The 14,920-nt window shown below is 39.7% G+C and overlaps 1 protein-coding gene across 10 annotated transcripts in view; it reads right to left on the bottom strand.

The window, feature by feature from the left end:
* Window positions 1-14,920, bottom strand: part of ADCYAP1R1 (ADCYAP receptor type I) — a 153,589-nt gene that overhangs the window by 89,660 nt on the left and 49,009 nt on the right. For all 10 annotated transcript variants that reach the window (XR_015698713.1, XM_087731382.1, XM_087731406.1 and 7 more), the window contains exon 3: window positions 4,045-4,150. Coding sequence is in view for 9 of the 10 variants with exons in the window: in XM_087731382.1 (XP_087587508.1) it covers window positions 4,045-4,150 (106 nt within the window). In the remaining variant the exon portion in view is untranslated. The remainder of the gene's footprint in view (window positions 1-4,044; window positions 4,151-14,920) is intronic.

The raw sequence follows: 14,920 nt of genomic DNA, 5'->3' as shown, positions 1-14,920 counted from the left end.
TAGCCCCAGGGTTGGGAACAGGTCAGCAGAGTCTGGATGGGAAAAAATAAAAATAAAAAATGGTGCATATGGATCAGTAGTGAGCTTTAGCAATTTTTATCAGGCAGAAAGTCCCTTGAGGACTGCTGACAGCTAGAAGAGGGTCTAATAGGAACTGAGGAAGCTCTACACTAGAACAGGGACAAAAACTCAAACAAGGGAGACTGGAAACACTAATGTAAGAAATAGCCTGGCTCCACTGCCTGGAGAAGTTGAGTATGAAGTAATCATTCCCCTCCCTCTATTCTTTTTTGCCTTTGGCTTTCATTATTTCACTTTATCACTTTAATTCTGTCTCCAGAGCAAAGGAGTCAGAGTCCAGATCTTGCTGAGATTTCATTTTCTTCAAATTCTCTTTTTCATCCAGGCTGTAGGTGATGGTTGAACAGGGATGGATGCACAGGGTCAGCACCTGCTCTTTATTTCTTCTTATATAAAGGCTCTTGAAGAATTTAAAGCATTTAAGAGGAAGAAGCCATCATAAACCCCATGGAAAACAAAACAAAACAAAACAAAACCACAAAAAAACAAAAAACAACAGAAAATCTCAAGGCAATCATTGTCTCTGAAGCATTATAGGCATTACACAGCAGCAGGAGGGAAAACAGTGCTGTGAAGAATAAAACAGTAATGAGCATAACATCTGGGCATGAGAGGTAGAGGGGGAGGGAAAGGGAAAAACATCAGAGCACTGACAAGTCAGGGCTGGATGCTTTCCATAATATAGTGCCAGCCTTGCTCTTCAAGATCTGTAGTTGCAGTTGCTGCATCAACATTGTGCTTGTGTTGGACCTCACCCAGAGGAGCTCTGGGGAACCATTTAATTTATGTCTGTGTTCACAGATGCTGAACACAGCGAGGGGGCAAAGCAAAGGCAGGAGAGTTGAATTATTGCAAAATGTAGGAACCCATAAGATGTTCTTCCTTTTTTGATTTCAAAGTGCATTGCATTCCATGCAGTACTTTTAGGCAGGAGAAATATCAGTGCAGAAGATGAGGTCTCTAAACAGGAGCAGAGAACCTACTATTTCTGTTACTATTTTTTGCACCATGTGGGCACCTTGGAGTAGGATTCATTATCTGCAACATTATTGTTCTAGATATGTAGAAATGCATATCACAAAGACTGTTCATGTCCCAGATTCAAGTTTTATACATGATCATTTGACTTTGTGCCACCTGCAACAGGATGTCAGCTACCTTGCTTACAGAGGTATACTGTATGTAGTTCAGCTGATTTGGAGGATTTTTTTTAAGCCACAGTAACTTGAACATGTGCCTGAGCCTCTACAGACTCTAAAAACTCACAATCCCATTTTATATCATGCAGCGCCTCTGAAGAGAAATAAATCCTCAGGAAATTTATATATTGAAGTGTTCTATGGAAATTTGCATGCAGAGGTAGCCAAAAGGGGGAAGAGGTAGTTTTATGGTTCTCCTTGCTCTTGAATAAACAGAATTTTACTCACCAGTCAGGAGGGATTTCTTCCTTCTTTCAGCTCTTTCTGACACGCAAGGGAGTTATTTCCTATGTTTCTCTTTCTTTGAAAGGAGTCAAGCTAATAACATATTTCTCCACTACCTGCCATCATTAGTAAGTCTTACTGCTACAGATGAATAACAAAAACCAAATATTGGGCAATTTTCATTTCTCCCAAGTGAAAAATATGTTGTCTGCAGCAGGTGAAAATTGGGAGGAATCAACACACTGCAAATATGACTGCTTAATTTATGAGCAGTTACTACTTCTTCAGGGAGTTTCGGAATGAAACTTCTCCAAACAATGCTTGATAACTTAACCTAAAAGCCAGGTTCAGCTGTGGTGAATGGTGCTTCATTCCAGTAATAGATCAGGGGCAGACGTGCTTTTGGAGAGGACAGATACTTGTGGTATCTTCCCAAATACTGCAGAATGTGAATTCACCATGTGTGGAGTATCTCGTGTTTGTACACTTCTTGTTAGCAGGCAGCAATAAGGTGTCATTGAAAACAGAGTAAGTAGTATCTCAATGACATTGAGTAAATAGTAAGAAGGTGGTAGAGCTCTGTTGATGTCCTGTCCTTTAAATATGGAAATAAGGCTTTGCTGGGAATGAGGGTGGCAGGATCTAGCTTGAAATAAATATCATGTAATGAAGGTGAGTCTGGAAGGTCAGGACTTAAAGGGGATAGAGTGGAATGGTATAGTCCCAGAGGTGAAATGAAATATATGTAAAACATGTCTACAATAATTTTAAAAAGGTAGAGAGAAAGGGCAACAAACATGATCCATGGAATGAAATGATTTTCAAACAGGAAATATGCCAGAATTCTTCCCTGGAAAACAAAAGTCTTTGAGGGGATGTGGCTTCTTTACCCAAAACCACGTAAACTGGAACTCCTTGCCACAGGATGTGGTGAACAATTAAAAGATGCACAGTGAGCCTGGGAAAATCTTTACAGTGATGCAATAAAAAAATATTGGGGGAACAAAATAAAAAGCAGCTGGGTTCTGCTGCTGAGCTAGTGCTTGAAAGGATGCAGTCCCTTCCTGCTTGAGTGGGTGATACATTTTAATCACACTGAGATGCAAAAGCCTTTCCAATGGCTCTGGACCTCCTGTATCTCTGAGCTGTGCTCTTTGAATTTGGAGCAGGCAGGGGGGAAGAAGTTCAGTCTGAATAGTCCCCCAACTACCGGGGTTATTCTGGATTTGAGTGATTAAGAACAAACTAGCTGGTGAAATAGTCTCTTTTGACCTGGGAAAATCTATGAATTCTTGAATCCAAGTAACAGTCTTTGCATAATCAAAATAAGTAGGGCTCACGGTCAGCTTCTGACATCATTCTGGGGGTAGGGGAGAAGAAACAGTTTGTTTCCCTTTTGTCCTTTCTTATGCCACTCCTGGACCAGGGAAGAATTGGGAAGCTCTTCTGTAATGCACAAAGAGGGTCTCAAAAACATACCCCTGGGGCTGAAATGAACTGCCTGAAGTACATGCTTTCCTCAGTTCCACCAAACTACACAGTTCATTTGCCCAAAGCTGGGAAACAGAACAAAAATGAGCTTATGTATGAGATGAATAGCAGGACTCTGATGGAAATGCTCCTAGCAGCTACAGTGCAGCAATGGCTTGCTTCAGGGGATGCTCCGGTAACACAGATATCTGCATCCTGCCTTCCCTTGCTTTTGGGCTAAAATATATGGTGAGGAAAAGGGAAGAGAAGTCTCCCCTCTTTTGTCACACACGCAATGTGTTTTATATGTTTTTCTCTGCAGTTTTACCAAATCTAGTCACAGCAGAAGCAGTTTGGACAGGTCTCAGAAAATAGACCCTGATTTCCAATTAGTTTCTTTGTCATTCTTTGCCGTTCTCTCAGTGGTGCTGGCCATAGGCTGCTCCTGCTGCAGTCAGTGAGAAAGGAGACAGGATATTAAACTATTAAATTTCTTCTTTGCTTGCTGCCTCAGTTTCTTATCTCAGCAATAGCACAAGTGTGCTTTATCAAGATTATGGCCATCATAATGTTAATCCCTGTAAAAGTCTTCAGATCATGTGAGAGAGAGGCACAAATTATTACTGAGCTGATGAGAGGGAATGAGCTGTTACAGAACAGACCAATGATGCACTTAATCTTATGTCCAGTCCCCAATAGCTGTTGCCACCTGCACCAGGGGAAGACATAAACACTATCAAGGCCTTTCCAGGCACACCATTTCTTTTTTCTTTCCTTTTCTTTTTTTTTTTCCTTTTTGGATTAATTTTGTAGATATATGTCACTGAATCACCTAAAGTACGGCAGCAAATTCCTGACCTCTGATAATAACCAGCAATTGTTCTGGTACATCCCCATTGATTGATTTTTTGTCCTTATAATGTTTCTCTAAGCTCATTCAGCTGCAGTGACTGCACGTCTTACAGTAAGATGTTTGCATTGACTTTGCTGCAAAGCCCTGGAGACATGAAAGGAAAGGCTTAGAAACCATCAGTTGAATGTACACGGTCTGTTCCAAGCAGAAACTCACCTGGAGAAGAGTCATTGAGAGGGTTCAGGGCAGCTGCCCTCCGTATCTTCTCCAGACAAGTCTCTTGCTCCTTTTTAATGATGCAGTTGGAATGGGTTGCTGTAACCTGAAATATGGAAAAGAACAATTACAAACTTAATATAGCTAGTGAGTTTATGAGGAAATATCAGTAAGTTTTGAGGTCCCATTCCAAAAAGAAAAAGAAATAAAAACATCCTTGGTAGATGAGAGGAAACTGAAACAACCCTTTTTTTTTTTCTTTTTTTTTTCTTTTCTCTTTTTTCGTTCTTTCTTTCTTTCTTTTTTTTTTTTCTTTCTTTTTTTTTTCTTTCTTTTTTTTCTTTTTTTTTTTTCCCCTAGAAAGCTTAAGGCCAAATTATGGAATTATAGTGGTCATGAATTGTTTGGGTTTTTTATGTTGCTCTCCCTGTCAAAGTGTAATTTCTAATGTGTTTGGTTTTTTTTACTGCATTCCTTCCTCATATAAGGCTGAAGCAAAAGTACCTCTAAATAAAGAAATAATTTAAAGAGAAATCAGAAATCAATTAAATCAATTGAGGCTCAGTTTGATCTTCCACCAGTTTCTTATGAGTCTTGCACAATCCATTAACTTCACTCAGGACTCAAAACTAAATTAAAATCTCTTTCTCTCTTTCTCTTAGTCTTTCACCCTGTCCACCTGTCCATTCCTTAATGTTTCCTCCTTCTTCCGTTATTCACAGTGAATACAAGGCTACTTTCTTGCCAAAAGAGAATGCAATGCCAATTAAACTGAGAAGACTTGATCCAAATCTTTTCTTTCTTTTTTTTTTTTTTTTCCCTATCTTTAAGGCTCAAAGGCAGCCCACTACAAGGAAAAACGTGGTGGATAAAAAATAAGATAAAAAAAAAGATAAATGAGTCTATAATAAGAACATTGCAGCCAACAGAACATAGGAAATCCCAAAGCAGCAACAAAATAAGAATGGGACCCATTCCCAGAAATCAATAAAAGATTTCATTTGTGTTGTAGTCAGGGGATATCAATTCAGGGGAAATACAATCTCAGGTTTCATTAGATCATTTTATAGGGACACTGCTAAGGTTCAAATCACACTCTGTGGAAAGCACCGTGAAAATCAGGGCACTGGTTGAAGATGGGATAGGTCACCCTCGTTCTCTGCAAGCAATTTTGCTGTTTCATGTTTCCCATCCCATTTCCTTCACTCTTGATGATGGAAAACTACAAAGAAAGTAGAGTGTACCTGCCAAGTGGTCTGTTTTCCCTTACCTGCTAAGTAAGAACAAGCAAACAGGGAAAGCAATACCTGAATTTAATCTGCTTCAGTTTACTTTTGGAGCCCTATCTGCACAGGTCAACTTTACTTCCATCACATCCCAATAGAGAGAATGGAGTGAAGAATTTGAGTCATTAATGCATTGAACTGCTACCACACACTCAATACACACCTACAGTAAATCCCAAGGCACGTATAATCCTACTTTGGTGGTGCTTATGTTGTGCTTCTGTGTGTGCTAGGAGGCAGGGAGCCTTTTGCACACTTTTGACATTGTAACAGTAATCCCTATTTCAAAGTCAGAGATGGTTTCCTAATGCACCTTTACTGGAAAGCGTTAATCACCATTTGTTGGAACTGATGATGCTACACAGTTTCATCTCCAAGACCCCAGTAATAATTTTCAGCTATTTTCCCCATGGGATACACCAGGCATAACCATATTAGATCTGTTTATCTTCCAAACAAACACTGCTCTGTTCTAAGAGCTCCCAAGGGCCTGGAAAATATATATTGTCACAGACCTCTGGGATTTCCCAAGAACACAAGGGCTTTTGCTACATTGTCCCCTAAACCTCGCCAAAGACTGGGAAAATTGCATTGGCTGACATTCAAGTTATTAGAATATTTTTTTAAAAGATAAAAGAAAAATAGCAATAAATTAGGCTTCTGCTGCTAGTACTGGTTTACTCTCCACAGTTGCCCAGGTCTGAAAGGAGCGTCCAGGGGTTGCCTCAGCACATGAACGTGGCAGTTTCTATACAGTTCAGTATATGCAGATTAGAAAAGCTGTCATATAATAATAATAGCAATAATAATAATATAATTACAGTATATATTATCTACACAAGCAGGATACAAATAAACAAAAGGAAATATTTCTTCATACACTTATTGATAACCTGCGGAACTCTTTTTGGGTTCATATTGTGGATGTTAAATGTTATAGGAGTTCAAAATATATATATATATATGTGTGTGTATGTATGCAAAGTCCATCAAAGGATACTAAACACTAAGAAAGCCACCATGCCCAACTTTTGATGTCCTATGGGGTAACCCTAGACTTTTGAGAAAAAGGTTTAGATTCAATCTACAGTCAAAGGACAGAAGAGTGTGATTTATCCTTCCTATTTTTGGTGTCTTCTTTATTAGAGGTAAATCAAAGCCAGGACTTGATTGATTATAAAGAAAGCCTAAAGTTAAAAGCTCAGATTTTATTGTTTTCCTTGCAGACAGGCAAATCTAGTCAGCTGTATCTGACTAAACTGACTAAATTTAGTCAATTGTATCTGAGTAAGTTTGGCTCAGGAGGTATTTGAAATGTAGACTGCTGGGCACAGAGAGAACACTAGAGCGATGTGCTTCACCCATCCCTGTAGCCTTCCTAAGCTTTCACTATTGGCAGGATACATTGATGTGACTTCCCATAATCATCTTTATGCAGTTTTGTTGCACTCTTCATCAACAGATTTAAAAAAAAAGAATATTGGGGAACACGGAAACTGAGACAGAAAGTAAAGAAAGGGAAGAAACAGTAACTTCAGTGCCAGAGGAGAGAATAGAAGCTGCCTGTCATCTCCACTAATTAGTAATGCTGTATCTGAGAAAACCAGGTTGGATTGTTTATAACAAGAGGTTTCTCTGTTGAATGCAGAGATGCATTAATGTTATCACGTTTTCCTGAAAGGATCCACTTGTTTCATGTTTCTCCATTAACTGTGTACTGGTAGAGCCTTTAATCTGTTGAGTCAGTCTTCAACAATTGAACGGCAGAGCACAATTCAAATGGAAGTGTAAGCTTGAACTTCATGGCCTCCTGATTTCATTTATTTTGCCTCAAGGACATTTGCAGTTTCCTGAGTTCACTAGAGACAGTCTGGTTTCAGTTTCCCAGAAGGTATCAGTGATATGTGCAGTTAAAGAATATTTTGACACATACTAGAAAAATCAAGAAACCAAGTGGATAGTGCATGAAATTAATTATTTTTAAAAATGTATTACTCTTAATGGAGTGAAAGAGTTTGACTCATAGCAATTTTGAAAAGGCATATATTTCTATAGATGCAAATACAGTAAATACAATCAATGTCTGTTTAGTTCTGAGAGAACACAAAAAGACAAAAGCAGCTGCCTATGACTCTGTAGATGTGCAACAAATTGAGATCTTTCATTTTTCTTCATTTATTTTTATTAATGTGGCCACCACAGAGATAAACTGACATGTGCTGTGTGCAGATTCTAGGACTTAACTCTTTGTTATTCCCTCGATATTATGGCAATATTAATAACAATCATGTTATTATGTTACAACCTACATATATTCTTTTGCACATACTCTCAAGGTACTGTTTTATTGTGAGCGGTTCCATTAAGAAAGCCATTGTTAGTACATAAACCTGAGCAGAGAACGAGGTGAACACATTTGTGCTGCTTCCGGACCTGCCCTAGCTATATGTGTAAATCAGATTAGCAAATTTTAGAGTCATTTGTTTAAGCAAGGTATTGCTCAAACGTATGGATGCTCCAGGGAAGGAACTACATGGGAAGAATTGTGCAGATCAGAAGGGTACCATACACTTCCCTGTTCATGGAAATAAATACTTGTTGCCAGATTATTCAGGTGGAAATTTAAATAAGCTCTCTTTCTTCTTGTTTTGGTTCAAGTATATCAAGCACTGGAAGCAAGGCAGTTGAAGGTAACTTCAAGAGCAACTTATTCCTTTCCCCAAGATTTCTGTACTGGAAAGGCAGCAAAGCACAAAGCAAGCCTGTCAGTAGGCAACTGACAGAGCAGGACTGGACCACATTAAGAAGATACTTCCTAACCACTTGTACTAAGGAACAAGGGATATGAACTTAAACTGAACACCATGCTTAGGTAGCTGTCCTGACGTATGCACTGTGTATATGACACTAACATACAGCTATACCCAAAGTGAGCAGGTCAGAAGTCTAAGTACAGATGTTCCTTAGGGTATCTTACTTGACCTCCAGTTGCTGTTGCCTGTGTGGACCTTTATGTTTGCCCTTTGTCAGGATGTTATGGACACTGTAGAGCATCTCTGATGGCAAAAACCATTTATGTTTCAACACTTGAATCATTTCCTCCATTATATCAAGTAGATACAGGTCTTCTCAGAAGAAAAACAGGACATTCTCTATGAATGGGACATTATCCTTGTGCCACATTCATAGTCACTGATAAAGACTCGTGCATAGGAGAGGTGGTTGGGTGGCTGGAAGGATTTGGAAATTTTTTTAACACATCAGAGCTGGCTATTGAAAGAGGTGTCAGTGTTATCCAAACTAATCCTGTGGGCTAACAGTGCAGAACAGTCTAGCCAAGAAACCCGAACTGTCTTTGACTACATACAGTCATTCAAAAAATACTGTTCTGCTCATTTTACTCTCTATAAGAATAATCACAATTGCTTTAAAATATTATTTCACTACACAAGTTAACTCAGTGGGTCTACAGAAGTGAGAAAAGTCACCAGTATTCTTGAGAAACTCCAGGATCAGAAAATATGCTTTGAAGTCATAATAAAGATGTGATAATGAACTGTGCAACTTGTTTGGCATTTTCATTTCTACAAAGACCTGATCAAATACAGCAATTCAGTACCATTAGCTGTTCTTTCCTCTTCTGCATTTCTGTATTATGCCTGTAAAGCCCTGATTTTTTTTTTTTTCAAAGTGAATGAGAATATTTCCATTCCATTCAGGATATGTCATATCAGGCACCATGACAATAAGGAGGAGGGTAAAGAAAGACAGATAAGAAAAAGCAAAGAACCAAACCAAAAAAACTCTTCACTAAATCCCTCACGGATAGTGTTTTGCATCAACATGGAGATGAAATAGACTTTGATTCACCTTTTGTCTAAGTGTTGTCTCTAAAGTAATGCAAGATCACTCACTTCATACTGAATTACATTTTTTACTAATTCTATTATTACTTTCAGTTTTAAAAATTTAGCTTAAATATGATACATTATTATGTGAGCGTTGCAGAAAGAAGCTTACTTTGTCATGGAAACAACATTACTAGATTTAATTCCTGTTCTTATCAAGCAATGATTCAACTGGTCAAACCAGGGCCAAGACTTGCAAAACGTTATGTTAAAAATAGAGGTGTTTGGGAACAAGCTCTGATTATCTGGATTTTTTCAGAACTGATTTACATCATTACTGGTGCCCACAACACTGGCTTGGCAGTCGAATGAATTGTTGTCTCCAGGAAGGCCTTACGTTGTTACTTGATTGCGTTTTTGTCTGCCTGTATAAATGGCACCCAAACTACTGTAATTTCAAAACACTTCAGACTAAGTGAAAGGGTAAAGCGATTAGAAACTTATTCAAACCAAGGCACAATTGTACAATCTGCAGCATAGTTGCATAGTTTTCACAACATGCTTTAAGCAAATTGCACGGGGGGGAAGAAAACAAAACACAAAAAACCCACAAAACAACCACAAACGGAGCATACTGCCAAAAAAAGGCATTGATCCCTTTCAAACTGGTTTACATGAATTTAAGATATGGTTACCTTCTGTCACTGATGGCTCCTGGAGAGATGCATGTTTCACTGCAGATTAGAAAATAGCAGTGGCATAATCAACAGTTCCCTTCACTCAGTGGATACTTTCTGAAGCGGTAATTCTGGACACAAGATGTGTTATGCAACATGGAGTAAACCTATTTTTGAGCTTGCCTTAACTAGCTTTTTATCTTGGAGATCAGTTGAAAAATCTCTCCTTGAGCATGGTGAAGCATTCTAAGTATAGGTGGTGACTTCCACAGGAATTGATATCTTGAGTTAAACCAAAGTATACCTTTATCCTATCTCTAATAGCAGGCAATACCAAGAAATGTTTCTTGAAGCCTTATACTGGCAGGATGTAACCACTCATTGGAAAAGTGTTTAAAAATCATGCTAGACATAATGTGCTTGAGGTGAAACTAAAGGTTCAATAATCCTTTCTAATTGCTGACTGTATTATGTAAAATGGCTTTCTCACATTGTTCCTGAGACTTTTTCCTCAAAAGACAAAACTCTAGAAGTACAACTCCCAATAACACATGCTAGATGTCTTCCTCCTTCATTCTTCAGAGGTAAACCTAGGCCTGAAAAGCTGACAGGCTTCTGCCAACATTTCAATTCCCACTTATTTTCAAAAGTATTGAAGAACAATGGGATTTAAGTGTCCAAATCAGGGTCTACTCCCTTACAAATCTGGCTGAAACTTCATGGGAAGATTCTCAGCCCTCCGACAGCTTTTAGTTTGGAGCAAAAGTGGGTTTTGTGGCCTCACTGCAGGGCATCAGTGGTGCAGGGCATCAGTGGTGCAGGGATTGCAGAGATCGCTGCCAATTGCTTCCAAGGACACTCTCCAATTCTTGACACAGGCTGTGGCACGGCAGGCCTTGAACATGGCAGATCCATTGGCAACAGAGCAACCCAGTGTAGATCCAAGCTGGAGCCAAACCTCCATAAGTGACTGTTTCAGCAAGCAGAAATTCATTGAACAGGGGTTGCAGGCAAGTAGTGCATATGTAAATTGGTTGAATTTGTGATTGGCAAAGGAGAATAAATAATTAGTATTTTTTCTCTAGGCTCTGTGGTCAGATTGCTCAAGCCTCAGGTAACTGTATTCTGTGCAGATTCAGCACAACAGTTTGGACTGATTAATAAGTAGAAAAGACTGGACGGGAAGCTGGAGGGCAGGATCTGCCTTTGTTAACAGATTGTGTCTGGCTGAGAAATGAGGAGTTATATTTACAGAAATCTGGGATACCGTGTTCAGATTCAGCTGAACACCTGCAATGAAGGAACTGAAAGAGAAATTCTTTAATTTTTGACCACTCTGGGACATGCTGTTCATCTGATCTGGGGAACTGCTACTCCAGTGGCGTAAGCTTGCAGATGACAATGACTTTGCTTGTCCACCTCCAAGATTTTCTCTCTTAATTCAGTCCCCTGTCTTGGCAAAAAGACTAGTCTATTCTGAAGCCTAAAAGTTCCCACCTAAATTCTGAACAGGGGATTGCATTGCTTCTAGCTGATACCTAAGAAGGTCCCTGATCATCATCCTTAGAGTTGCCCCGTACTTAGAGTTGCCTTTTCTGAGAGCAATAGCAACAGACAGAAAGGCTTGTTTCACTCTCCTGTTACATCCAGAGGACATTTTGGGAAAGACACACCTCTCTCTCACTCTTCAGGCAGCAGTGGTAATACAGGAATGTTCCCTGTTTAAACCACACTTGGAAGGCTGCACCAGGTGTCAGAACAACCCAAAACCAATAGGATATAAAAGATAGCCTAAAGCTGTCTTAACCTTCTTTTCCTGGCCTGCAGATTTTGTATTTAGAGCTTCAGTCCCTCACACACCTTTGCCTTCACCCAGACATCCTTGCCTCTGGTGGCTGCAAGACCATGCCAACTATCTACGACATGTCTTTCAGACAGAATGATGGAATCTCAGGATAATTCAAGTTGGAAGGGACCTTGAGAAATTTCCAGTTCAACCTCCCACTCAAAGCAGGAATCAGTTAGATCAGGCCACATTTCTCAGGGCTTTTTCCTTCTGGGTTTTGGAAACATCCGAGAACGGAAACTGCAAAACCTCTCTGTGCAATTTACTCCAATGCTCAACTATCCTCAGGGTAAAAAGGCCTCTCTTTATATCCAGTATGAACCTCCCTTGTTTCAACTTATGCCCATAGTCCATTGTTCTCCTACCGTGCACCATGATGAAGAGCCTGGCTCTTTCTTCCTGATGACCTCCTCAGAGGTACTATAAGACTGCTACTCGTTTGTCCCAAAAGCCTCTCTCCTTCCACCAGCTAAACATTTTCCTCATCTTCTCCTCACAGGCCATCTTAGTGCCCCTCCTCTGAACTTGCTCTATTTGATTGACATCTTTAGTATACTGAGGAGCTTAAAACTGGATGTAATATTCTAGAAGTGGTCCAGCAAGTGCTGTGTAGAGGGGGATAAACACTTCCCTGGATCTACTGGCTATGGTCTGGTTAATACAACTCAGGACACTGTTGGCCTTAATCTGCTTTCCTTGGGACCTATGTAAAGTGTCCAGAGTCAAGGCTACCAAGTAGCTCAATGGCTTATCACACTGAAAAAACTCTTGATGAGTTTCACTGAGCAAAGGCTGAGGGAATCTGTGCTAACGTAAGACTTCTCTCACTGCAGGGACATTGTGAAACAGAGAAACTTTTAGGAGTTCTGCAGCTGTCGTGCTGCCGGATGCCACATTCATTTGCAAGGCAAGTTCTTGTTATTACTCGTTATTATTTGCCCATTTATACTTCATTACATTTAAACAAAACCCTGAAGAAAAAAGATCTTAGACAGGAAATTTGTTTTGTGCAGGCTCCCAGAAAGTTCAATAGAAACCCCATCTGAGTCACACTTGGAACAGAAATGCGTGATGAACAGCTACAGGAGGCTGCAGAAACACTTTCTACACACACACACACATATACCCTACCCAAGGGAGAAAGCTTTAATTAATCTACTAATTAAATTAAAGCTAGTTGCCCTCCACTATCACATACATTCCTCCCTTTCACTCCTCCCCACAGGCTGCTCCACCAAGTGCATTGTGCTACAGCTCTCACTCTAATATTCCCCAAAGGGGCTTTGGGACTGGGGAGAATACTGAAGAACGGAGGCAAAGAGCTCATTACAACAGTGGTAATGGGAAGGACTCAAGCTCATTCTCAATTTCCCTCCTTCTCCTTTCAGTGCTAAGAGACATTGGTTTAGATATTGTGCCAAAGTGGAGGGGAGGAAAAAAACACAACCAAAAAAACCCACTCAAATCCCACAAGGAATCAAATCTTTGCACAAAAGACTGTGCCTAGAGTAGCTTTCTCAACAAACCCTTCTTTCTCTTTCCTGTCTCTGGAGGGTTTCACCACTATTTCACTGTAAAAACTCAAAGAGGGGAATAAAGTACATATATTCATGAAGGAATGAAGGGAGCAGACTGAATGGTGTGTCAGAGCACCAACACAGTGAGACAAGCCAGCGTGGAGCTCAGCAGAGGGGATTAGAAAGGAAGAGAGGCAATGTAGGAAAACTTCCTAATGATGATCAGTGAGGCCATACATATAAAAAACACCACCATCAACAACAAATTACCAGAGAAAGAGTCATCTTAAGAGGCATTTATGACCAGCTTTAGTTGTCCTTGGGCTATGGACACCACCTGGGAGGAAAGTACAGCAGTGGCTGTAAGGAGATTGCTGGCAAAGTCATGGTGCATGAGCTGCCTTGTTCCTCTGATGTCCCAACTTATGACTGTGAAGAGCATGATGTAGCTGTGCTTTTCCATGTGTTGGCCACATTCACAGCCATTTAACACTGATACAAATAATACAAAATACGATATAAAATGTTGCATTGATCAGTTGAGGAACTGAGGTTTCATTGAAGTAATCCAGTCCAGGGGTAAGGAAAGTTTCTACTTTGCTTAAAGATGTCAGCGTGAAATTTTGCACTGTTTTGGAATCAAAATGTTAAAAAGTGATGCAATCCACTCAGAGGGGTGGGGAGGGGAGGCGGAGGGAAGTCCAGATATATGAGTGTATTCCTGCAGGATAACAAAAAATATTGAAAAAACTGAGTTTTCCACATGCTAGGAAATTCCAAAATTTGCCTGTATAAAGTTATTAACCACCGTAATCCTTCAGTCTGGGTTTATACCACAGAAAATGATACTAATGCTACTTTTATTAGGTGATCTAATAAAATAGGTTCCTATTATGGTTGTCTGGCTAATGATGGGTACCTTATCTCTGTATTTAGGACTGCATCAATGCTGTGCTGCTGAGAAGCATCAGCAGACACTCTTCTCACAGCCAGTTAATGGTTTGGACACTCAGCGTTGGTCAATATTTATGGCCTAAGTTACCTGGGTAAAAAACATGGTATGGAGAGAGACTTGCAGTGTCAGTGTTTGTTTCTTGCTAGTGACAAAGATGAGAGCCCAAAGTGACTTGTGCAGCTGTAGATATTGCACTAACAAATCCCATCCTCACACTACTTCTTGAAAACTGTTACCTGTGCATTGCTTTTCCACCTTAAGCACCCCAGATTTTATAGGACAGGAGAAGTATTGCACTGTCATTGGGCACATGATTGAATCATGGCTGATCACCAGTATTTAAATACCTGGCAAGAGCTCTTTAACAGCAACATTTAAAAGTAATTCTCAGAAAACATAATCTCTGGTGATATGCAGTTATATCACAACAGTGAATAGCTAAGTTCTAGGTAGAAAAATCATTGCCAAAGGGGTGATCAGTTCCACCAACACAATTCCCTCCACTGCTGCAGCAGACGGTATTTGGTACGTTTGTGATTCATAGTAATTTAGCCACATGCAACATTTCTGTCTTGGGTATTTGTAAGCTTAAAAATTATACCTGTTTAAAGATGCCCTACACATCACTGAATGTAAGAAGCCACATTACCTGTTGTATAGTATTTATCTCATTAAAGTAAAGGAGTCAACTTATCAACTAATGTATATTGAGAAATAATGACTTACAATGGGAGATTTGGCCTTTGT

This window comes from Nipponia nippon, unplaced genomic scaffold, assembly GCF_047370975.1.
Source record: "Nipponia nippon isolate SJK-2023a ecotype South Korea unplaced genomic scaffold, ASM4737097v1 scaffold_1, whole genome shotgun sequence".
NCBI lineage: Eukaryota > Metazoa > Chordata > Aves > Pelecaniformes > Threskiornithidae > Nipponia > Nipponia nippon.
The sequence above is the reverse complement of the archived record's forward strand: the minus strand, read 5'-3'. Positions and strand labels throughout refer to the sequence as shown.